Source organism: Pseudorasbora parva, chromosome 21, assembly GCF_024679245.1.
Source record: "Pseudorasbora parva isolate DD20220531a chromosome 21, ASM2467924v1, whole genome shotgun sequence".
In the NCBI taxonomy this organism is placed as follows: domain Eukaryota; kingdom Metazoa; phylum Chordata; class Actinopteri; order Cypriniformes; family Gobionidae; genus Pseudorasbora; species Pseudorasbora parva.
In genome coordinates this window covers 16,229,180-16,255,879 of record NC_090192.1, presented here as the reverse complement: position 1 = coordinate 16,255,879, position 26,700 = coordinate 16,229,180, and the positions used below count along the sequence as shown (strand labels likewise).

Below are 26,700 nucleotides of genomic sequence, written 5' to 3'. Positions count from 1 at the left end.
CATGAAAAAATGCGTCCCGCACAGATCTCTAGGCCTATAGCTACTTGGGAAAAACACAGTGGAGCTGTGCTCAAGCTGGCACGAATTGTTGGCTACTACTGACTATTTAAACTGAGCTGTGTAACTTTTTATATATTAGGTTTTGATAATTAAATTTTATTTTGATAATGAAGGAATATGTTGTGTGCACGTGAGGTGCTCTCGCGAATGAGATCAGCAATTTTGCTCATACAGATAATAAGAGAAGGACATTGTAAAAAAAATTGCAAAAGTGTTTACTTGCATTGTGCTACTGTAAAATAAAAGAAACAAGATTTGCTTTCTGTCTTCTGGGTTTCCATTCTATGATGGAGGAGCGCCGCGCCATATATTTTTGACAACACTAGTTGCACTGTGCCGACCCAGTCGTTTTAAAAGTGAAATAAATCCACACTTCAGAGCCGCTTACCGGGCTTCAATGGGTAAAAGAACAAGCGGGCATGCAAGCACCTGAAATCAGGTGGCCATGGAAACCAAAACTTGCGCGTTTGGAACCGATGATCGGAACCGAAAACAAATTTTCTAAACGATTCCAATGGAATCGTTATTTTTTAAATGGTTCCAAGTTAGAATCGGTTCTCGATGCCCAACCCTAGATGTCATCCAGTGAAATGCCAGTAGACCAAGCCCATGACGAGGCTATGCCTCTAGTAGAATGGGCTTGATGTCTATATGGCAGCTGAGATTTCTAGACTCATAAGCCAGCAAGATAGCATCCACTATCCATCGCGACAAGGTCTGATTTGTAACCGCGCATCTGTGGGTGTGACCGCCAAAGCACACACAGAGCTGTTCAGTTTGCCTGATATATTCTCAGCGCTCTGAAAGGACATAGCAAATTAGCATCTTCCTCATCCAACGATGATGAGAGTTCTAAAAGTGAAATGTGACAATCCATTCACTTGAGTGTGGTGCGCTGCAATAGCGGCCACATAGACTTTGACCGTGGACAGCTTTTGACTGCCATCCCCTGGTGGAGGGCGAGCAAAGGTGTGCAGCGACGGCTTCCTCAAGGGGAGGAAGAGCGTGATATCCTTTTTCCTGAGTGCCATCGACCACCGAGAGCGCGTCAGAAAAAAAAGATTGGCGCGGGAAGAAAATGGCGCCTTCCACGACTTGGATAGTTCCTTGTGGACTTCCGGAAAGAAGGGAGCGGGTTTTTGAGCATTTGGTTGTCACATGCCTGTCCTGTCTTGTGTGCACATGTGGGTTTTGTGATGTTGAGCATGTGCTCCTGTCATTGTCAGATCCCTCCCCCCCTGTTATCTGATTTGTGTTTGATTTCTCCCACCTGTGTTCCCTCATTCCCTGCCTCATTTGTTCCCTTTTATAAGCTCCTGGTGTTTGTCAGTCTTTGTCGGATCGTTGTACTGTCTACGTATCCCGTTTCCCCTGTGACCCTTTCTGTTATGTGTTTTGTATTTTATTATTCTGTTTGTGTTTTTACCCCTCGTGGGTTTTTGCTTTAAGTTTGTTTTATTTGTTAATAAATATCTCCTTTTTGCACTTGAATCCTCGCACCAGTTTTTCTTTGTATCTATCATAACATTGGTTGGAGGCGGTTCTCGAAAAACCACTCATCCAGCCTGTTTCTCGTGGGCTCCTGGGGTTAAGACCAGTTCACATCTGGTCCCAAATGCTTTGAGCAAACACACGGTTTCTTGTTTGAATCTACCTGGTGTTTTGATATCTATGGTTCAGAGCAGTCAACCACCGATTCTTTCGTTACTTGATTTTCGTAGCCCTTCTGTGAAACATGATGGTTGTATACATCTTTGACTCACTATCAAAGCTCTTTACAACACATAACCATGGCTAATCCAATGATAAATCCACTTCATAATTTACTGGCTGCAACTTTGCATTATGCAAAGACACTCCCTGCGTCCCAGTTTGCATATTATCCATACTAAATAGTAGCCTGACGTGGTCATACTCAATTCTAGTCAGAATATGAGTCTGATACTGCTCCATAGGGCTGTAATTATGGGTCATGTTTCAACCGAACCAGGAAACCAGGCGGGTTGTTTTCTATGACGGGTTTAAGCGACTATGTGATACATAGACCCATGAGTGTGAATTTTAGCAGGCAACCTTGCCAAAATAACACACATTTGCCCCCCAAACACCATTTTTTCCTGGAGAACCCCCCCGAGAAGCTATTGTTTTGGGCTAGTAGTTGGTGGATTTTGTTGTAAAAACTTGGCAACCCTGTCTGCATGCGCGCTGGAATAAACGGTCTTTGCCGGTGTTGTAAAAAAATCAAAGAGTTTAATGATACAGAGAGTACTTACCCAACATGATCATCATTTTTGAGAAAAAATAGTGAAGGTTAATGCAGATACAAACAAGCTCTCTGTTTAGGATTCGAACAAATATAATCCAAGCCCCTTTGATGACGTGCATGATTACGTTACTGTTTATCATCTATCCGTCATCGTCTAAAGCCTGTCCTAAAGATTTCATTGGTCCGAACAGTTTCTGTTCGGAGATAATTACTCCTCTATGGAACGAGGCCAGACTGAACCGCCCGACCTATAAATGTTGTGGGCGGGGCTAAGTTTGGCTGGCATCCAGGCTAACTAAATAGTGCTCAAATAGAATAAGTACAGTGCCTTGCAAAAGTATTCGGCCCCCTTGAACTTTGTGAACTTTTGCCACATTTCAGGCTTCAAACATAGATATGAAACTGTAATTTTTTGTGAAGAATCAACAACAAGTGGGACACAATCATGAAGTTTTTATTGGATATTTCAAACTTTTTTAACAAATCAGAAACTGAAAAATTGGGCGTACAAAATTATTCGACCCCTTTACTTTCAGTGCAGCAAACTCTCTCCAGAAGTTCAGTGAGGATCTCTGAATGATCCAATGTTGCCCTAAATGACTAATGATGATAAATAGAATCCACCTCTGTGTAATCAAGTGTCCGTATAAATGCACCTGCACTGTGATTGTCTCAGAGGTCCGTTTAAAGCGCAGAGAGCATCATGAAGAACAAGGAACACACCAGGCAGGTCCGAGATACTGTTGTGGAGAAGTTTAAAGCCGGATTTGGATACAAAAAGATTTCCCTAGCTTTAAACATCCCAAGGAGCACTGTGCAAGCGATAATATTGAAATGGTAGATTTGCAGGGGTATGACACTCCTTCCAAGACCTGGCCGTCCCTCTAAACTTTCAGCTCATACAAGGAGAAGAATGAACAGAGATGCAGCGAGATTTAATAAACTCAATCAAATGCATCCTATATTAGATTAATCTGATATATGCCTATTACAATTTTCATCTGCCCAAAAGGATGCAAATGCGCACGTGAACTTGGTCATGCTAGTATTTTACAGGCTTGTAAGGGAAACTCATTTTGAATGCGCTCTTTCCTTAAAGGGTTAGTTCACCCAAAAATGAAAATTATCTCATTAATTACTCACCCTCATGTCGTTGGACACCCGTAAGACCTCCTATATCTTCGGAACACAAAAGAAGATATTTTAGTTGAAAGCTGATGGCTGAGAAAGGCTTCAGATAGGCCTTCATTGACATTCAGTACATTTTTTACTCACTCGACCCATAGAGGCACTAAAAATGTCATTACAAAGTCCATCTCACTGCAGTGGCTGTACAGTTATGTTACTTAGCGACAAGAATAGTTTTTTTTGTGCAAAAAAAATCTAAATAACTACTTTATCCACTAAGTTATTGTCTTCCATGTATGCCTTGGACGTGAACTCACGAAGCACCACGACGCATGCGCGAGAATGACGCAGTCCGCCGTTCGGACACCTGACCCAGAAGCAAAAGTTTGTTTACAAGCAGATGAAGGGAAGATGCGCCGTTTCTAAGCTGTTGAATTATACACTGATCGTGCTTTAGTTCTCGGCTTAGTGGTCAAAATGGGGCGACTAAAGTGTGCATTTCCTGGATCCCCGAACCGTGAGAATCGATGAAGTAAACGTAAAAGTGCTTTATCAAATCCGCGAAATGAAAGTCTCACATTTCACTATTTCCCATGGAATGATACTGAACGCATGAAGCTATGGCTGTTGGCTGTCCATTGGGATGTTGATTTACCGCTTCGATACGTCAAACAGTTGAAATTGTGCGGTGCACATTTTTCACCAGACAACAGCTGTGCCCAGCCTGTTTTTACAAAACAAAGAGTTATGAGTGGAATCGTAATGGGGAGATCGTTAAGGGATAAAGCAACGATACAGCAATGTAGTATATGATTTCATTTTTTAAAATGTTATAATGCTTTGGATGAATATGTAAAGTACAATATTTACTCTTATTACTGAGTTACTATATCTGACCCGGGACCCGTACGGGTTCGGGTCTATACAGGTCCTTCTCAAAAAATTAGCATATTGTGATAAAGTTCATTATTTTCCATAATGTAAGGATAACAATTAAACTTTCATATATTTAAGAATCATTGTACACCAACTTAAATATTTCAGGTCTTTTATTGTTTTAACTGATGATTTTGGCATACAGCTCATAAACCCGTTTTTGGACCCGTGAAGCTCTCTGTTTTACAGTAACATTAGCTTGTGGCTGTATTTGTGTTGCAGGCTTTCATCTCTTCTAGTTCATTATCTGTATACTCCGGTTCGAATAAGTAGGCCTACGGATGAAGAAAAAAAATGCAATTCCTCCTCTTCGTGGAAATCATCTGACATATTTACGAATGATGTCAAGCACGATCAGTGTATAATTCAACAGCTTAGATACGGTGCGTCTTCCCTTCATCTGCTTGTAAACAAACTTCCTTGCTTCTGGGTCAGGTGTCTGAACGGCGGACTGCGTCATATTCTCGCGCATGCGTCGTGGTGCTTCGTGAGTTCACGTCTGAGGCATACGCGGAAGACAATAACTTAGTGGATAAAGTAATCATTTAGAATTTTTTTGCGTACAAAAAATATTCTCGTCGCTTAGTAACATAACTGTACAGCCACTGCAAGGAGATGGACTTTGTAACAACATTTTAAGTTCCTCTAGGGTTCCTTAGGGTCGAGTGAGTAAACAATGTACTGAATGTCAATGATGGCCTATCTGAAGCCTTTCTCAGCCATCAGCTGTCAACTAAAATATCTTCATTTGTGTTCCGAAGATGAACGAAGATCTTACGGGTGTCCAACGACATGAGGGTGAGTAATTATTGAGATAATTTTTGGGTGAACTAATCCTTTAACAACAACGCTAATACATGGGCAACGAAACCACAGATCATTTACAACACTATAATCCTGTTCTCTTATAATTCTATACATGACAGATTAGTACTGCACATCATTTTATTTTTCATGATCAAAGTTAGTACAGCATCACTGCGCGTTTTCGAATCCATGAGAAACGACTTTAAATTAGATCTACTGTTAAAAAAATGTGTAACACTGCTGCATTATTAATATCATCAATGGTTTAAAAAAATAAATAGTCTATTTAAAAAGAATATGATGGTCTCAGATAACCCAGAGTCGATCATTTCGGGCTGCTCACATTTGAGCTGAAGCTGAAGCTAAAGAGAATGAACACCAGCCGATATAAATCACTTTTAATAATAATATAATAATATAAGTGATTTGCTAGTTGGTTAATAAACTCAACCAAACGCTGTACTATATAAGATTAATCAGATATAGGCAACATATAATCAAGTATTAAACCAGTAATGTTACAACTTGCATCTGTGGAAAAAGACGCGGATGCGCACATGAATTCGACCGCGCACTGTTGTGACACTCGTTGTGGATTTCCTTTAACAGCGCGTGCTGATACACGGGGAACTAAAGCACAGAGAATACAACATTCTTGTGTTCTCATTATAATGCTGTGTATGTGACAGAATGGCAGTGAACATTTGCACTGTATTTCATGATTCAGTGCTTCCAGGTGTCAGCGCTTCAGTTTCACTTTATTTCGCGGTCTGGAAGGTGTGCTGTCTAACTCTAACCAATCAGACATCAGTTACTGTCCAAAATGCCACAATACCCAATCCAAGAAATATACAAATATATTTTTTAAAGTCAGGGCGATCATCGTTTTCATGATCGCCGCTGTCACGTTCGAGTACTCGAGTACTCGACCACTGTTGCCCATCCCTATACATAAATAATACAAAAAAACATTAAATGTACTTAACAGATGATTTAAAGGTGTCATGAACTGGCTTTTTTTTCTTTCTTTTTTATACTGTTGTCTGAGGTCAACTCATGACGTTTGTGTGGTTTTTAGATTCAAAAACATAACTAATAAGTAATAGGCTATTCTCAACACTGGTTTTGATGCTGTCTTCTAAACGCTGGGTTTTGATGGGCGTGCCACAATGAAGACATGGAAGTAAACACTCACAGCTAGGATTGGAGAAGATTTGCATGTTGAATGATCTTCAGCTCCGCTGTCATATTTATGGCCCTGTCAGTTCACATGAGGGAGAGATTATTAAAGTGGTAACTGCAATGATTCTCTCGACCACAGGGCTCATAAACGTCTTTATCAAACAAACACAATGATTTATTTCTCATCCACCCTCGATTAATTGGAATATTATTTCTATATTACATGGCCTGCACGATCAGTCGACATAAGTGCAAACACACACACGTGCGCGCCCAGATCAAGAAAGAATTTCTGCTGACAAGCATACGTTTTGGTTGCCCGTCTAGAAACCACACAGCCCCTGGACTATTACTAGGCCTACATAAAAAAAGACATTTTACTCACATAAGTTTGTTGCACCATTCCTGTCGGTCCAATATAGAGGGCACACGGTTCTGTGGTGAAATAAAGCGAACACACAAACGTTCTTCCCCATGTGAGCTGGAACTAGTGTCACACATTCCTAATATTATGATCCGAAGGAAGCTTATGCAGCAACTGTGTTCTTCCACAATATCTTGCTATCTTCTTAAACATGTTTATTGCTGCTGGCTAGTGGTGGGTGAGGCTACTGAATTAGACGTGCTGTAAGGGCGGTGTTTCGTAGCGCACTGTCGTAAGGATGAAGCCCACAATCATTAATAAAAATAAGAAATAAAAGCTTTTCTTTGACTAAAAAGTAAGTTTTCAGCTCTGAAACTTACAGGATAATCTTATATTACCATGACCTTATATATCAAAAGATCAAGAAAAAGTTTTCTCAGTTTATCACCCCTTTAAATAATGAATCACTTGCTGTGAAGGAAGATAATGTTACTGATCAAATGTGATAAACATTCAAACAAATTCATTGGCTGGATCATCATGTTGATTGGATTTATAACTAAAAGTGGATGCGGTTATAACATGCAAAGTGATGAAATAGATTTAGTTTGTTGTGATTTTTTTTTTTTTTTTTTTTTTTTTAACAACAATCCTCAGTACAGGGTTTCTTATGAAATGTGCAATGCTTACTTGATACATGTTTTAGAGCCTTGATGTTATGCATAACATCACTAGCATGTTCTGATTTATTTCTGCTTATTTCTCTTCTAATTTACCTGACCTAACTTTACTAAAAGGTATGTTTGGTTGTTTTGCTCTTATGCTGTGCCTGCAGGTTGGGATCTCACCTGAGCCCCTCACGTACTGAGTGCTATATCACCTCAGATATGTTTTACGTTGAGGTGCATTTGGATAAAGCAGGAAAGCTTGTGGATGTCAAAGTGGCACACCATGGTGAAAACCCAGTGGTGAGAGGAAGACTTGTAGTTATTGTGAATGGCATAATAAAGCAGTATGTCTATGCCCTTTGATCTTACTTTTTGATTTTGTCTCATTGTTATGTAGAGTTGTCCTGAGCTGATACAGCATTTACGGTAAGTAAAATAAACTTCACACCAAATCACATATGCTTAGATACAAACAGAACAGTCTAAAAGGATTTGATATCATAGCCATAACATTCCCAAAGTAGAGGATGCTAGATTCGGATCAGATAAATTTCTTATGTCACTAAATAAATATTTTGCTTAGAAAAAACCCAAGCTGCTGTTATTTTGAAAGTGTCCAGAAAGAATGTACAACTGTAATGAGACCAACAAAACGGGACCTGCATCCTAGTTTATACTACTTACCATCATAAAGTTGTCTATGAGCTTGTATTAAAGTTATTTATACAAGTTACAACTGTTAAGTTGTTACTGTACAAGCATTCAAAGCTCTAAGCAGTAAATGTATTTACCATAATATTCTTTATTTTTACAGAGACAAAAATTTTGATGAGTTTTCCAAACACCTGAAGGGTCTGGTTAACCTGTATAAGCTCCCTGGTGACAAGTATGTTTTCTAGCTTTTTTGTTGTGGTTTGTTTATTAGATCATTAAACAATTGCAGTTCCTGTTCCTGCATTTCAATACTTTTTGTCTCATTTTATTCTACAGCAAATTGAAGACCAAGATGTATTTGGCGCTTCAGTCCCTGGAGTTAGACCTCACCAAGATGATGCATATGTTCAGGCACATTGATTTACTTATTTGTCAAGAAAAATGTTTCCCCAGTATCATACACTTGCAAAAAAGTACAATGGGCATTTTGGACATGGAATATGCATTGTCTTTCTCGACTGTATAATGTTTACTTAAAAGGATAGTTCACCCAAAAATGAAAATTTTCATTGTTTGCTTACCCTCAACTTGTTCCAAACCTGCATGAGTTTCTTTGTTCTGCTGAACACAAAAAAAAAACAAAGCAGAGAGAACAATCATTCACTACCATAGTATTTTTTTTTCTCTACTATGGTAGTAAAGGGTTGTTCTCTCTGCTTTACAGACTGTCTGCTAGGATAGCCTACTCATCAAGATGGACATGTTGACATACCTTTTGTGTGAGTTTGTCTGTTCAAACGGGAAAAAAAGTGTGTTTGGGGGGTAAAATGTGTGTTATTTTGGCAAGGTTGCCTGCTAAATGCGTCGCTTCGTTGCTCTGATTGGTTGAAGGTCTATCCAATTGAGGTCTTTCCTGGTTCGGCTGAAACAGGCCCCATAATCACAGCCCAATAGAGCAGTTTCAGACTCATATTCTGACTAGAATTGAGAATGACCACATCAGGCTAAGACAAATCACCTCACATTGCACGCAAGTTATCATTCGCGTCTTCTGGCACTACACCTGGGTGATGACGGCGAAAATGACCGTTCATATTTGAACATACAGCAGCACTTTCATGCATTGAACAAAGTTTACAAAGAGAGACCGTTTTGCCCAAGTTTTTCTTTTATTATCGCTGTTGTAATGTATCACTGAGGAGCCAGCATGTGTATCCATTGACAGAAACATACATAAAGCATTATTTATCAAGTTACAACCTATATTATCGATGCGTCATCATATGTGAGATGAACCGCAGTGCAAGTGTGTGGAGAACCATGCGATTACATTTTTTACTGAGAACCATTTCACCCCTAATACAGACGTTGACATCAGACATTAGATTGACTGGCAGCTCGGTTGGGAAACAGTTATATTAAGTAACTTGCAGTACTATTTATATACCATGAATATGGTAATTATTATTCCTTTTTCTACAGAAATGGTGTTGATTGGTGCTGGAGACAATGGCCAGTTGCAAACTGTTCTCAGAACAAACCCACATTTTTACTTGTGACTTGAGAAATTAATAATGACAAAGCTATGACATTGCATGTAGAAACCTTTCCTACAAATAAGCATAGCTGATTTGTTTTTAAACTATCAAAAGCTATAATAAATAATATTCATACAGTGGCCAGAATAAGTTTGTGAACCCTTTGAAAATATCTGGATTTCTGCATTAATTACTCGAAATATTTAGTCATAAATCACAATTATTGACAAACATTTATTGAAAACATTGAGTGATCATGCAAAGAGTGGTGGAGAAAGTAAGTGAACTCTTGAATTTAATAACTTGATTATCCTTTAGTCACAAGACCTTCACTTAATGTTTTCTGTAGCTGCTTGTCAGACAGTTTGAACCATCACTCCCCACAAATCTGTTTACACAATTTAATTGCATCTTCCCAATTTACTCCTTTTAGCTTTTGGAGATGCCATTACGATCGGTTCACTTTTTTCTTTTTTTTCCCAACCTACTCGATCATTGATCACATCCAACTATCTATTTTTATGGATATCTATTTTTTTTTTTGTAAATAACATACATTTCAGGCAATGTTCAGCCACTGGTTCTGTATCCCTGTCAGTTGACATTCATAACCATAGTTTACATAAGAAATCTACTGTATTTTTTGTCTTGAAAGTGTATAATTACTCAATCAATTGATATTATAGGATTGCCACTAATGCCAACACTGTGGAGACCATACTTCATGGTAGTGTGGGTCTGTTGACGGCGAGGAGTGGTGGTCATCTAGTAACTCTACAGTGCTATGTTTCTCCAAATGATATCTTTGAAGAGGGAACAGGAGCCCAACTGAACTTCACTGATGTTAATAGTGAGAAAATCATGTTTTATATATCAGATCAACAAAAATAGTTTAATTGAATGTTCATTTAAATATTAATCTATTGTTTATTTACTTCGAGGTCACTGATTGCTATCTTGTCCTCTTGCATTCTGCAGTTCCCCGTACTTTAGGTGTGAGTGTGTCAGTGACTGTTGAGGGCACGACATCAGTATACAAGCTTCCCATTGCTCCACTTATCACAGGATCCCATCCAGTCGACAACAAAGGGTCAGATCTTTGGGGATTTAAAGGAATAGTTCAACCAACAATGTTTACCATGGTGTAATCTGGTGTAATCTCTTCCATGAAGGGTTCCCACGCTTTTTGAAAGTACTTGAATTTCAGACACATGGATTTAAGGCCTGGAAAGTATGTTAAGACAGTTAGTTTAATAGTGTGGAGCTATTTAACTATCTCAGTTTTAGGGAAATGCAAATTCAGTGATACTTGGCTCAGTACTGAGCTACATAAAAATTGGTTAATCAAGGTTCCAACAAATATTGGCCCAGTTTCACAGACAGGGTTTAGATTAAGCCAGGATTAGGCCTTAGTTCAATTAGGAAATTTAAGTAGCTTTTATAAACATGCCTTGGTAAAAAACAAAAAACAAAAAAAACATTACTGGTGTGGCTCTTGAGACAAAACTATAGCACTATTGACATATTTTAAGACCAGTTTAAACCTTGTCTTTTGTGTTTATAAGCACATGCAGCCCTCCTTTGTTTACAGAGGTAACCAATATATTTCTTCTGCATTTTCATTCAGCATGTTTTCTGCTGTTTTTGTTCAGACCAATGCAAAGATCCATATTTTTTACAAAGCTTACACGCAGTGTTGTAAATGTTAATTGGTAGATTACTATTAAAATTGAAATGGTTTAGATTGTGTTTTTTAATTGATTATTATGGTGTTTAATTTTATTTGTCCAGGTCATATATTAAAAAATGTTTAATACTTAACAATTACTTTATCCATATCATTTATTTTATTTGCAAAGTACATATATATTATATTCTCTCTATATTTTAATGTTTTAATAAAGTAATGATAAAAAAAAATAATAAAAAACACCAGTGTAAACAAATATATATATATATATAAAAGCCGCACTAAGAAATTTGCTCGCTCTCTCATTCACTCTACCATCCCTCTCAACTCATTGGATTTTTTTTTAAAGTCATGCCAATTAAATTTGATTTTAGTTGTCAGGATATGCCTTAACATTACTGCAGTAATGATACATATGTACAAATTGGCAGTAACAAAGCCATCTTTTTCTTTGTTGTGCTAGATGTAAAATAAAAGTTGCTTTAAAAAGTCATCGAACCTGATGTTCATGAAAGAGTGGGAACCCATGGAATGCAGAATTTTGCTGCATATTGCTGCATAAAAGTAGCCTATGTGGCTTGTGCCCTATATTCTAAGTGTTCTGAAGTTATACGATTTTTTTTTCTTTTCTTTTTTTCTAGGACTCCATCATTTTCTTCAGTAACCAATTCAAACTGTGTAGATTTACCAGCGTGTTTCTTTCTGAAGATCAATTGCTTGATGCCATTCTCTGCATCATATATAAAAAAAATGGGCAGTTCTACAGGTATGAATGTAATCTTGTCTGAATATTTAACTGTATAATCGATCAAAACTTAGTTGTTTTGAAACAAACCATGGACTACTGCTATGGAATTCCACAATAATGAAGTTATTCATTATACTTTTGATAAATTGACTGTCACGTTATATCACATTTTGATTTAAATAAGAGTTAATAATATGCTTGTGTTTCTTTGAGACTGCATGAACAGCTCTTCTTAACTTTTTTTTAAATATATCTTTTTAGGAATCCCTGTTTTTGAGACTGCACCCACCTTGTCCCCGCTATATGATCTCATCATTAAAAGCCAACTGCATGAGGATGGAGGGGCCAGTCCTCCTGCTTTGGCCCAAACAATGCGTTTTTATGCAGTAAGTATTAGACACCACTGGGTTTTTTGTGTTTGCTGATTCATATTAGGTCACTTTATCTATATTGACACTTAATATACCGGTACTGTATTTAGACATGGGGCCATATGTATAAATTCACTTGGAGTAAAATTTTAGTCTTTAGTGTGTCAAAATTCTAAGAATGATGTCATTTTATTCTTATTACTAGACTGAATTCTTGATTGAAATAATTTTGATTCATAAAGGTTCCTTTGTGTTAAGACTAGGTCTTAACTCCTAAAATATTTAAAAGGGACCTAATTAACTGCCTAATTAATTGATTATGCCTAATTAACCTTTATATTGTTTTTGAACATATTTATGCGGTATAGCGTTGTCACTATACCATAAAAATGTCTTATGACATGCAATACTATGCGGTATTGTGATAATTTAATTAATTAATGTGATAATTCTAATCTATAAAATAAACAATAATAACTTTCATAAATCTTAGGGGTGTGACAGCTCACGAGACAAGCCACAAGATTCTGTTCACGAAAATGTGAATTATTATTATTATTATTTTTTTTTTTAAAGGAATCCACAATGAAATGCATGACTAAAAAATAGTCTGCAGGTGCATTTGAAATGTTTTAAAGGTCCCATGGCATGAAATATTTATTTGATGAGGTTTTTCAGCATTAATATGAGTTCCCCTAGCCTGAATATTGTCCCCAAGTTGCTAAAAATGTTGATCGGTATAAAATGAGTTCAGGCTGTCTTTCTCTGCCTTTGAGAAAATGAGAGCTCAGACAAGCTGATCTTGAATTCTCCTGTTATGACATCAAACCAGGAAAGGTTACCGTCCCTTCCTCTGCTTTGCCCCGCCCAGAGAATTAGTAGAGAATGGCTTCAGTTTATCAGTCGCGATGTCAGCACAGGTTTTACCATATGGATTTGACAGCACTGCCTCAAACAGTGAGTAACAGTGTTCATTAATGAACTGATCAATGATTTCTGATGTGTGGCTAATCAAGTTCACACAGACTTTCTTTCTAAATCGTTTAATACTGTCAGTCCTGCCACTGGCTGTCTTGATGCATCAGTGAACCAAGCCAGTGACTAAAACAATCAACACGTCATTTCTGTTAGCAGCATGAAACGAATGTTATTTAAATGATTAAACTACAGAGAGCAATCACACTTTTTTTAATGTTCGGATCGGTCAATCACACGTATATCTGCAGTGCACACTTGACACACCAGCTTTGCATTTACAAAACCAGGTAGGATGCAGGTGTGCTGGGAGCCATTTCATTCTGGGGGGAAACAGATTTTTATGTCAGAAAGTTGGGTCGGAAAATGCGTGACGTTATTGTTGTCGCTGGCGACTAGACAGGTGTTGTAGTAGAACGACCCTTCACCGTCAAAGAGCACAGACGGACGGACCCAGCGCCCCAGATTATTGTTGTTTAAAATTAATTACTTGTTAAAAATTGATCATAACATGGGGGCCGGAAGCAAAACTGTGGGTGGTCTCAGAATTTGTTTTTGCTGGAGTAACGTTAGATACAAATATACCGCAGTTTACTAAACGATTGATTGCGCCAGACAAAATTACAGAAATCACTGAGTTATTTGCCCTGACTAGTAGGGGTTAGAGACGCATGTCATCAAGTTTTGACGCAAATCAATCAGAGGTTCGAATCCGCCTTTTGCCGAACTCGCTCTACTCCCTTTTTACATCACATATCAGATCGGAAAGGCATTTATTTTCAATTAAAAATGGAGAAAATATTGGAAAAGTGGGGAAAAAAAAGAGTCAAACACCTAGTAAGGTTTTCTCAGTTAGGGGTAGGTAAACATACGTGTTGAATTAGTGGCGATAAAAGTGAGTGGGTCCAATATCATTGGTCTTAAAAAGTGGGTGGGTCTTGTCCTCACGACACACAATGGTTCCGACGCCCATGGATCCATACACAGACACACGTTAATCATCACTCATAAAGCATTATTTTTATTTGTGTTCTACATTAGGGCTGGGCGATATGACGATATTATCATATATCGCTGATGTCTCGCAAATATGTCGATATCGATAACAGTCAGTGTTATCAGACGATAATCGACATCATAAAAATGACGACTGACGACTGGCAACGCAATGTCACAGGACATTGCGTTGCCAAATACATTATAAATAGTAGTTACCATACACTCACCTTTTTAGTGTTTTTGATGCATAACTACAGTAGCCTATATGTGTTAAAGCAAAACATTGAATTATGGATAAGACGTTGGTTGTGTTTTCATTATACACGCGCAAAGAGAAGCACATTGGCTTGGCTAAATGTTTTAAAACGCTCTAAAAATATTATTTCCTATTAGGCTAAATTATAAATATAATAGCCTATTAATAATACAAACATTAATCAAACATGGAAACATGGAAAACATTTAAAATAGCCTACTTACGCTAAAAATAAAACGAGAGAGAAACCTTTGGGGGAAAAAATAGCTCAACGAAAAAAAAAAAAAGCTCAACCTTAAACGGTTGAAAATGTCTATAAAAGCTCCCCATAGGCCTGTATTTTAAATACTATAAAATAAAGGTTTTAGAATAAAATTATTATAATATAAAAAAATGAAAGAAAAATATATTAAAGTGAAGTAAAAATGCGCGTTAAACTCACAGTGACGTGCAGTGACGGAGCGCAGTATTCTGAACAGAAACGCATGAGCTGCTCGCGTCAACACTGCACTTTGCTTAATTAAATATTTTTATTTCGAATGGTTTCGTTTAAAAGTGGACATTTTAAGCTTTCTATGCGCATATGTCTGTGAGGCAAGTAGCCTGTTGCGTTTCGGTTTATTTATGAGACACGCGCTCCAGTCGGCAGAGCGGGCTCTGCCAAGGGAAAGACACGGGCTCGCCGTAGGGAGCCGTACCGTGGAGAATACACATATGGGACCATGTCTTCCATTTGCATATTATTTATTAAACCCAGGCAATTGGCCAAAGAAACCTTTATTAAAATTAAGATAGAATTTAAACAAAACGAAAGAATGCTTTCTACAAAACAAAACTTAATATTAAACTAAATATAACCACCAAAAGCATTTCTGACTCACTCGCATCTTTACTCACTTATCATAATCAGATGAAATGTAAAAATACTATTATAATAGGCCTATTCAAACATAATATGCAAAAAGAAAGAAGACAAATATTGTTTAATGGCTACAACATAGTGAGCTACAGATAAATGTCTGAGCTGGATTTAATTATTTTACAGGTGAGCGGTTCATGAGCGCGCGCCTGCGGATTATTGAGCCGAATCAAGCCAAGTCAGCTTTATTTATTATACTAGTTCTTTTACAATGACGATTGTTTCAAAGCAGCTTCACAGTGTTAAACAGGACAATATTGAAGCAAAATTTGATTTCCAGTCGTTCTGGGAAAACAGTGATGTTATCAGCTTATTTCGTTAATTTTAGTTTTAACATGAGTCACACCGGTCCGCTTCGCTCATTACATACTCGTTCTCATAATTACAGTTAATGGGCCGGGCCGGGCAAGGCTCGGACACAACGAGCACAAGCTCCGGTAGGGTCGGGCTTGATTTTTTTGAGCACGATCTAAGCTCTAATTGACATTTAATGTGTCATTGCTGCTCGACCACATATCCGTCGTCTTTGAGAAGCGGCTGCAGAGCGGAAACAAGGCCGCTACTGCTGGGTATAGTGTAGCCTACGTGAATATGGCTGCGGAGGGTTCACTTTCTTTCTTTTTTTTCTTCTTCTTTTTTTTGCACAGCCTGCAGATAGCCTCTGTTGGATCCACTGGTTCACCATTTGCATTTGGTTTAAATCCATAATACTGCCAAATTACTAATGTACATCTTTTCTTGGATATTAAGCGTTGTCCTCCATTTTATGCCTGGAAAATTTTGTGGCGCAGGGGAGTGGGCGGGATCAGTGCAGAGTAGATGATATTATCGGATATCGCGATGTTTTTGAAGGCGATTATCAGTCCTCCCCCCCCCCCCCCCCCCCCCCAAAAAAAAAAAAATTAACATATCGCCCAGCCCTATTCTACAAACAATATCCAGCCTCTGCCAGGGCTCTTAGTCCATCATGTGCGCATATTCGGAGAAATAATGATTCATAATCACATGTTTGTAAAATATCATGTGTCCCGACCACAGCAGACTTGTAAGAGTTGGCTACATGTTAACGTCCAGCTCACAAACCTCGCGGATGTCTGAACAGAGTTTGTGTCGGTGTCAAGGTCAGCGTCGTTGTTGTTTACATACTTTATTTGAGAAGATTTCCCAATTTTACTTTTCTTAACCGTGTTAGTAGTAACGTTACTCAAAAGAAGGCAAAAAATGCATTTCTGCTGCTTATTGCTTGCCATGACCAAACGAGAGTGAGCGAGGTGACGCGACGGTGACACAAGCACTTACTGAGGAATTATTAAAATAATTAATCATTAGTTTATATCTTAGCCACTGCCCAGTATTTTAATCCCATATCAAACACAGTATGTAATGTCAGTCTATTTTAATTTATTTTATATCCTTTCATGTTTTAAATACAATATAATTTTAGTCCACAGCCCCCCACAAGGGGGACTGATGCAATAACGAGCAATGCTATAGCTTCTTTGTATGCCCTATTTTCACTGTTAACTTTCCTCTTTAGACTCTTTAATAGTGCCATCATAAATGTTAACATCACTCTGCACTCTGTGTAATAATCGTATACCTCCAGCACGCAAACGATTTAAAAAAAAATGCAGGTTAGTACGTGAGGATGCCAAGGAGTAATTCTGAGTGTAAAAGTAGCCTATACTACATGACGTCAAATAATTATTACAATAAATAGGTTCCATGTATAACAAGCAAATTAAAATACATTTATTATTAACAATATGGAAAGTGGAAATAATAAAACAGTTTGTAAAGAGCATGACTCAAACTTGCCATTGATGGGCTTATTCAAATCCTCTTCATTTTTTATCCATTCTGCGTCTTCCACGGGGGTCAGTGTTACAAGTTGGTGAATGAAGATACTTGACAGGTTACATGTCACTAGGCGACTGCTTTATTAACTTTTTTTTATAAGCTCACTACTAGTTACAAAAGACACTGTTTGAATATGTCAGGCAATTCTAGTTGTATTTTTAATTGATCTATTTCTTAAATTATCCATTGACTATATACTGGCCCGCCATCTAGTGGCAATTATTTTTTTTGGGGCCCGTGGCCAAATATACTTGCCGACCACTGGCTAAGCAGATTCATTCTTAAAATGGTAATATAATATTCTTGAAAGCAAGCACTTCATAAAGACTTTATATACAGATGGCAGTAGAGAGATGTCTCTTCAGGTTGAGAAGTCTTCTGGTACATTGTCTTTCTTCGGTATTCTGTGAATGAGTGCTCCCTTCCATGACCTATGGACTTAGCCATTAATCAAACAGGTGTTAAATGCTTTTCAATAATTAGCAGGATATTTGTCTAGTGACTTTCAGATTCTCATAAGTAAGCCATCTGAGCCGCTGGCTCTGTTATTGGGCAGATTTACAATTACTTCCCCAATCTCTTCTATTGTAAACGCCGATGTGGATAGCGGGAACTCTGTCATTACACTGTCTACGTCATCTTTCCACAGGGGTTATTAAAGCGTGATATTAGTTGGATCAAATTGACATTTTTTCCGATAATAATTATACACTTGCTCAGTGTTGCCAGATTCTAGCGGTGGCATGGGAAACGTCTCGGTTACATATGTAACCCTCATTCCCTGAAGGAGGGAATGGAGACGTACGTCGGACTTAGACCGATGAATGGGGATCACTTCTAGGAGCCCCTATCAGCTTTGAGATTTATAAAACGGGCCAATGAACATTGGCGTGCGTGCTTTGCATATCGCACCTTGCCCCGCTGCGCGGGTATAAAGCGGAAGCGATCACCACGCACCATTGTTTTTCACTGAGGAGCCGTACCGAGGCTCGAACTGCAGTGATGGTACAGCAGCTGTGGCAACGTGATGTACGTCACAGTTCCCTCCTTCAGGGAACGAGGGTTACATACGTAACCGAGACATTCCCTTTCAGTCGGTCACGTTTGACGTACGGTCGGACTTAGACCGACGAATGGGGATCCCTATGGAAAACGCCACAGTTACTACCACTTCCTGCGCCCTGACGGAGTCCCTCGGACCCCGTCTCAGCGGGCGGGGAATTTCCTGCAGGGAGAGCCCTACTGCTATCCCACAAGACCCAAACAGTGGACTATAGGATAACACTGGGAAAGCGTGCCCCTGAAGGCCGCTGCGGAAGCCACACTCCCCCGAAGGAGATAATGTGTGGAATTACACGTATGGACTGGCCGTGGGCAGTGCTACATATGAGTCCCAGGGGTGACCCAGGCCCGATGGGCGGGGGACAGTCACCATATTGGGGGTCACTACATATGAAATCCAGCCTAACCCAAGTTCCACACTGCATACGAGTGTTAGACCTGGTGTCAGACGCTTCGCCACGTCTGACTGCCGCGTGTTGCGGAGGACTCGACAGGGTTTGCCAAGCTGGGGAACTCGACTGGTGCATATAAGCGCACGTATCCGTTTCCTGAGGAAGGGAGTGGCGCAGCAAGCCGACACTAGAACAGGCACTTCGTTGCTACCGACTCTGAGGAGTGAGTACACGGGAAGATACCCATTCTACATGTAGACTATAAAATCTAGCGAACGTGTTGGGTGTCGCCCAGCCCGCAGCTCTACAAATATCTGTCAGCGAGGCACCACGAGCCAGCGCCCAGGAAGAGGCTACATCCCTGGTCGAGTGGGCTCTAATCCCGAGCGGGCAGGGCAAGTCTTTGGACTCATACGGCAAGACGATGGCATCCACTATCCAGTCGGCCATCCTCTGCTTGGAGACAGCCTTTCCCTTCTGCTGTCCTCCGTAACAGAAGAAAGAGCTGCTCTGAGGTCCTAAAGCTTTGCGTTCTGTCCACATACGTCTGGAGAGCTCGGACAGGACAGAGAAAAGCCAGGGCTGGGTCTGCCTCCTCCGAAGGCAGCGCTTGCAGGTTCACCACCTGGTCCCGGAAGGGAGTGGTGGGAACCTTGGGCAAGTATCCGAATTCCAGGCACGATTCGTCGACCAAAAATGCCCGCAGGTCCCCTACCCTCTTGATAGAGGCCAATGCAACCAGGAGTACTGTCTTCAGAGACAGAATTTTTAACTCCACTGACTGCAAAGGCTCAAAGGGAGGTCTCTGGAGTGCACCAGAGAAAGCACCAGAGAAAGGTCCCAAGAGGGTATAGAGGGGAGGGGGGTGGGGGGGCGAGGCGGATTTAATCTCCTCGCGCCCCTCAGGAACCTGACGATCAGGTCGTGCTTCCCTAGAGACTTACCTTCTACTAGTTTGTGGTGGGCAGCGATAGCGGCCACATACACCTTGAGGGCGGAGGGAGACAGCCTTCTCTCCAACCCATCTTGTAGGAAGGAAAGCACGGCCCTGACCGAACATCTTCGGGGGTCTTCTCGATGAGAAGAGCACCAGTCGACGAACAGGTTCCACTTCAACGCATAGAGGTGCCTCGTAGAGGGAGCTCTAGCGGAAGCGATGGTGTCTGCCACAGCCTGTGGCAGGCTACCTAGAACCTCCGCGTCCCATCCAGGGACCAGACATGGAGTTTCCAGAGGTCTGGACGCGGGTGCCAGAGGGTGCCCCGTCTCTAAGTCAGGAGGTCCCTCCTCAGAGGAATGGGCCAAGGAGGTGCTGTACGGACCAGAACGTGCTTGCCCTGGAGCGGCGTCCTGACACGGCTCGGGGTAAGACGAACTGCTGACAACTCTAGGCAGTTGATGTGCCATTGCAATTGAGGCCCTGTCCGCAGACCTGCAACCGCAAGCCCATTGTACGTGGCACCCCAGCCGATGGATGAAGCATCCGTGGAGACCATTGGATACCTGGATACCTGTTCTAGGGGCACCCCCGCCCGTAGAAACACAGGGTCCGACCATGGGTTGAAGGTTTGTCGGCATCTCGGTGTAACTAAGACACGGAGGGATCCGCTGTGCCACGCCCACCTCGGGACTCGGCTGTGTAGCCAGCGTTGAAGTGGTCTCATATGAAGCACCCTGAGTGGCGCGACCCCAGGCGCCTCTGAAATTGTTTCAGTGGGACCGCCGACCTGCATTTGAACGAATTCAAGCAGTTCAACACCGACTGGACGCGCTCCTCGGCGAGGTGCGCTGTCAGGGTGACCGAATCCAGCTCCATACCGGGAAAAGGAAACCTCTGTGTCTGGCAGGGTTTGCTCTTCTCCCAGTTGACCTGAAGCCCCAACTGGCTGAGGTTCTCGAGCACCAAAAGCCAGAAGGGTGGGACCTCGTACTAATGTGCTCGTTCGCCGAACACAGAGCGTGGAAACAGTCTGTGTCGTGGAAGAACAGAGACATGAAAGTACACGTCCTTCAGGTCGATCGCTGCAGGCCAATCTCGGGGACGGATGCATCAGAGGACGCGTTCCTGCGTTAACATTCTGACCGGTAGCCTGAGAAAGAACCGGTTCAAGAACCGCAGATCCAAGATCGGCCGTAACCCGCCGCTTTTCTTGGGTATAATGAAGTACGGGCTGAAAAAGCCGGTCTTCATATTGGCTGGAGGGACCGGCTCGGTTGCGTCCTTCGCCAGTAGGACTGCGATCCCCACCTGAAGCACCGAGGCGAGCTTCCTCAACACAGAGGTGAAGAGAGCACCCCTGAGCTTGGGGGGACGCCGGGCGAACTGAATCGCATAGCCGAGTCTGGTGCAGATGAGCCAGCAGGACGGGCTGGGGAGCGGTACCCAGGCCCCCAGCGACTGTACCGGCGGGACCAACAGCACCACAGACGTACCCGCAGCGGGGCAGCGTGGCGGCATGCAGGGACCCGACCCGGACGGCCCAAAGTATGCATGGCAATGTTCATTGGCCTGTTTTCTAAATCTCGAAGCTGATCGGTCAATCATCTTTGTTCTACGATGCTGCTATAGGTAGGTTAGTTTGTTTTGCCTACCTTTTGAGGATTTCTCTGATGCTGTCCAGTGGTAGAGGCGTTCGCTGGTTGTATCTCCTCCCGCAGGTATCACAGTTGTCTTTCAATCCTGTCGGCCGGGTTTGTAACAAGGACTGATTTAGCTCGTGCCTTATATTCCAGTGGCAAAGTTCTTAAATTCTGCATGACATACTTGAGCAACGGTAGTCCAAGCTGTCCTCCATCTGTGCGTTTTATGGAACATATACCAGTTTTAAAGAAAGCGCCATTGAGAACTGTAATCAACTTTGACCTCTTCCTGAAATCTCCAGTATCGTTTTGTATCCAGGCTTTTTCTAAATTGTCTTTCGTGATATTGGAAATTTATCAACTCATTTTCTGTCAGCAGACATTCATAATCCATGAGCTCTGTATATTGGATGTTACAGTAGATGTTCTGGAGTAGGATCCAGGACTCGCCGGTGGTATTTGTAAATTTTGCAGCTTTGTATCGCCAGCATAAAGGCTACTTTGATGGAAGTTATCAAACACATTATCAGGAGTGCTGTGCATAAAATCATGTCAGAAGTTTCTCTACATTTATGGCGGCGGTTACAATGGGTGTTTGTTTGCATCCGATGCAACCGGAAGTCACACACAATGAAGTGTTTTCAGCCTCTGCTGCTTCACTAAATGAATGAATGCATTAACTTCATCTCCAGAGTCGTTTGAGAGTCACTTTATGAGCATTTACCCATTTAATTTGAGAAAAACTTGTTTCAAAAGGCACAGAAAGACTCTTGCTGTGAAGACTCAAAGGTCTTCACAACAACCCTTCAAAATAAGTTTGTTTTACCTTGAAATACATTTCATTCACTCTTCTAAGATGACAACAGAGACTTTTGACCCAAAGAACCAGACCAAAAAAGGTATGTGTACCCTTGGGTATAATAAATGATCTGTGAGGTATTTTGAGCTGAAACTTCAGACACATTCTGGGGCCACATGAGACTCATAGACCTGAGACTCATAATTTGCGGGGGGGACATGTCCCCACCACTTTCTGCCAGGGTCAATATTGTCCCCTCACTTAATATTCTGTAGGCTTGCTATGATAGTCGGTGTTGCTGGTGTTAAGACTCAACACTGATTACATCACTTGCATACAGTGACACTGTTTTTTTTTTTTTTTTTTTTTTTTTTTTTTTTTTCCAAGTAATACAATTATTTTGTTCAGTTAGAGAACAGACAGTAGCCTACAAATAAAAATGGAACGTGTCTGCTTAATAAAGCATGATCCGAACAAGTGCACAAATGCATCAGGAGTCAAATAGGTAAAAGTGCCTATTTAAAGGTGCCATGAATTGGCTTTAAAAAAAAAAATTTTATACTGTTGTCGATAAATTAAACGTATGTACTATTGTAATTGATTTCTGGACAAGAGTAACAAGATGGCAGTAGAAAGAAGGAAATAATGTATTTGAGTTATATGATGACAGAGTTGATTAAAAAAGTCAAGGTATTCTTATTGTACCTTATAAAACATTTAAAATAAACTTTGTCCACTCAACAAATCAATGATATAACTGCAGAAATTAAAGTAGTAATTATTTTTTTAATTTAGTCTTTATCTTGTTTTAGTAAAAAAAAAAAATTGTCAACTGGAAAAGCAGCAGTGCACCAGTGATGCCATAAAGGGTTAGTTCACCCAAAAATGAAATTCAAGCAAGCTTCGGTCAGCGTCTTAAACTGAAGAAAGTGGCAACTATATTCCTGCAAGCAGTAAGTAGCGATTTTATCCACTTATTGACTGTTTAACCACATAATCTGCACCATCTCTACTTATAATTACTTTTGTTTTATACAAGCTGTTCAATCAACAATCACAAACTATGCATCACTTGAAAGCTAAAACACTCAATGATCTGAAAACACCAATAAACAAGTTAGCTGCATTTCAGCAATCTCCATTTGAGATGTTCTGCTTAGTGTCATTCAGTCTACATTTTAGACATTTTTCGTCAACGATGTTGCATGTTTATATAACGTTAGTCACAATGTAGGCTACGCAGTGACTGTGATGTAGCCTAATCTGAAATACAAGCATGCAAAAACATCATAGGCCTACTTCAGTTCTCAAAAATATAAATATACAACTTAAATTTTTACAAAATAAATAGCCTTGTCAAATGACTGTCATTTTAACTTATATGGTGGAAAAAGTGATGTTTGCTAGAAGGATCGAGTGAACGTATCTAGCAATGTAAGCAAGTTGTGTAAGCTAGTGTAGCAACATATCTACGGTTTATCGTACTTACACTGTAAAGCTAGTGTAAGCAACGTATCTACGGTTGTATTTTGTAATAATATTTGGGCAGCAGTGGCTCAGTGGTTCATGTAGGTTGTCTACAAACCAGAAGGTTGGTGGTTCAATCCCCGGTTCCACCTGACCAAGTGTCGAAGTGTCCATGAGCAAGACATCTAACCCCAGCTGCTCCCGACGAGCTGGATGGCGCCTTACATGGCTGACATCGCCATCGGTGTATGAATGGGTGAATGTGAGGCAAAAATGTAAAGCGCTTTGGATAAAAGCGCTATATAAATGCAGTCCATTTACCATTTACCATAATACAAAATAATATTAACCTTTGTCATTAGACACTATTTAGTTTGTATGGTATTTGGAGTTTTCTATTTTTAGCATCTTGCTAGCATCTTGCGTCTAGCATCTTGCGTCAGCTAGACAAGACAATGCGGTCTCTCAAAAAACTTTCAATTTAATCAGAAATTGTTTAAACAGCTAGTCAATAAGTGGATAAAACACTACTTACTGCATGCTTGCAGGAAAACAGTTGCCCCTTTCTTCAGTTTAAGACGCTGAGTGAAGCTTGCTTGAAATGGGCCAAACAACGATTTTGAAATAAATTGTTGTGGTATATCCGATTATAATAAACCTCAACCATGACTGTTGACAAATGACAACAGTCCCCTGCACAGCCTGAACATGACGTGTCATGAGAGCCATTTTTGCTATCCTCTAGTCAGCGCCGGCCCTGACCAATTGCCCTGCCCTAGGCAAGATTTTACTTGGTGCCCTTGTATAAAGGTTTTTATATGTTGGTTGTGTTTTTATAATTTTTAAAATAAAAATAATCAAACACACACACACGTCTGGTTCATTATCTTTGTGGGGACTCTCCATAGACGTAATGGTTTTTATACTGTACAAACCGTATTTTCTATCCCCCTACACTGCCCCTAAACCTAAACCTAAACCTACCTAATTTTATTTTATTTTTTAGCTATTTTAGATAAACCTGTATATAAATATCATTACTAATTTCAGAAAATAAATTTTACAAACGCCATATATCCTTACAATTGCACAACTGAGTAAAACATTAGGCTATAAAAAAAAAAAAAAAAAAAATATATATATATATATATATATATATATATATATATATATATATATATATATATATATATATATATATATGTATATGTATATATATATATATGTGTGTTTATAAACAATTGACATGATTTTTTACAGATTCTGATCACCCAGAACAGTTGCTTATATAAAGTTTAAGATAAAAATAACTAGAATTAATTAGCAAACATTCATATTTAGATAATGCATTTAGATAAACTGTTCATTCATTTCATCACTTTACCTCTGTCTTTATCCCCTTATTCCTTTATATTCCTGTATCAGAAGGCTTCGGTCTTTTTGACACATCGGCCATCCGTCATAAATAATTAGGCAACTTTCACTGGCACGAGCGAACAAGCACATTCCTATCTGTTAGATGCGCGAGAGGCGACGCAACAACAAATTCCCAACGTTAAACTGATCGCGCGTTCAATATCGGACACACTAAAGCACTCGCTGGGCAGAAGGAGATTGATGCGGTGGTCTGGGAAGAGTCTGGGGATTTGTTTTTTTTGTGTAATATTTCGGAATTAATATTAATAAAAAGAAGCAGTAATAAAATCACTCATTTTGGCGCCCCTATGGACGAGTGGTGCCCTTAGCATTTGCCTATTCTGCCTATGCCACGGGCCGGCACTGCCTCTAGTGTCTTGTTAACCTGCAGTCCCAGTTACCGTCAGTTCCGCCTGACAATGAACGTTTGGACCATAGACTGTAAAAAAAATATGGACGTAGTGTCCGGGACGTCACCCATAAGATTCCGATAAGCTGTTCTGAAGCTTAAAGTAGGGTCGAGCTGGGCGTTGCCATCTTGTGAGCGAGTCATCGCGTGTCACTCCCGCATAACAGAAAATGGGCAAAAAGGCGGGATGTTAGCGGAGCTGAGGTGACGTAATGACTATAGACGACAGATAAATGGCTATCCACTTGTAACCACGCCCTTAATTATGCAGAACTTTAAGGCTTTATATAACGTAAACAAATGAGTTATAAAAAAAATTCACCCCCCTCACAGTTGTCATGAAGATCAAAATTAGCCTTATAAGCCAAAACCACAATTTGTACCAGGCTGTAAACATGTTTTTTTTCTGCTTTAAAGTTGAGAATTTTAACATGGGGCTCAATAAGATTCTGCTCCCTTCTGGAGCCTGTCCCTAGTGGCCAGTTGAGGAATTGCAGTTTACATTACTTCCGTATTGGCTTCAAGAGAGATCGCGGGAGGTTGCCGCTTGGTTTGGACATATGCAAATGTTGGGGGCATGCATATAAATGATCCCCAACGCTTGCGTCACGGTTGGGTTTATGTTGAGAAGCACTTATTTTCCCCTGGTGTTTTTGATTCACGAGATTTACATATGAAGGAGGAGGCAATAGTGTTTGAAAATCACATTATGTGATGTCCATGTACTGAACTCTTATTTCACTATGGCAAGGTTAATACAATTTTTTTTTAAAGAAATTCATACAGGTTTGAAACAACTTGAGGCTGAGTAAAGAATAACAACATTTTAATTTCAAAGTGAACTATCCCTTTAAAGCTTTAGAAGGTGTTAGTCAAAAATGTAGTCTCGAAGAATAATAACTATAAAGTTTATTAGCATTTCAGTAAGTTTTCTCTTTCAAGCCAACTTAATGAGTCAGTCGTTGCCTTGGTATTGCAAGAGTTTACACATGATATGCAAGGTAAATAGCAACTGTGTTATGGAGGAAGATCAGCCATTTCTTTAAATTGTATTATTAAAGGGATAGTTCACCCAAAAAATTAAATTCTATCATCATTTGCTCACTATTGTGTTGTTCCAAACCTGTATGAGTTTCTTTCTTCTTCTAAACACA

The 26,700-nt window shown here is 40.0% G+C and overlaps 1 protein-coding gene across 3 annotated transcripts in view; it reads left to right on the top strand.

Moving 5' to 3' along the window:
- med1 (mediator complex subunit 1) overlaps positions 1-26,700 on the top strand; it is a 131,168-nt gene that overhangs the window by 66,776 nt on the left and 37,692 nt on the right. For all 3 annotated transcript variants that reach the window (XM_067429949.1, XM_067429950.1, XM_067429951.1), the window contains 8 exons: positions 7,579-7,711; positions 7,809-7,837; positions 8,226-8,297; positions 8,402-8,476; positions 10,290-10,453; positions 10,582-10,693; positions 11,935-12,059; positions 12,303-12,427. In XM_067429949.1, coding sequence (XP_067286050.1) covers positions 7,579-7,711; positions 7,809-7,837; positions 8,226-8,297; positions 8,402-8,476; positions 10,290-10,453; positions 10,582-10,693; positions 11,935-12,059; positions 12,303-12,427 — 835 coding nt within the window. The remainder of the gene's footprint in view (positions 1-7,578; positions 7,712-7,808; positions 7,838-8,225; positions 8,298-8,401; positions 8,477-10,289; positions 10,454-10,581; positions 10,694-11,934; positions 12,060-12,302; positions 12,428-26,700) is intronic.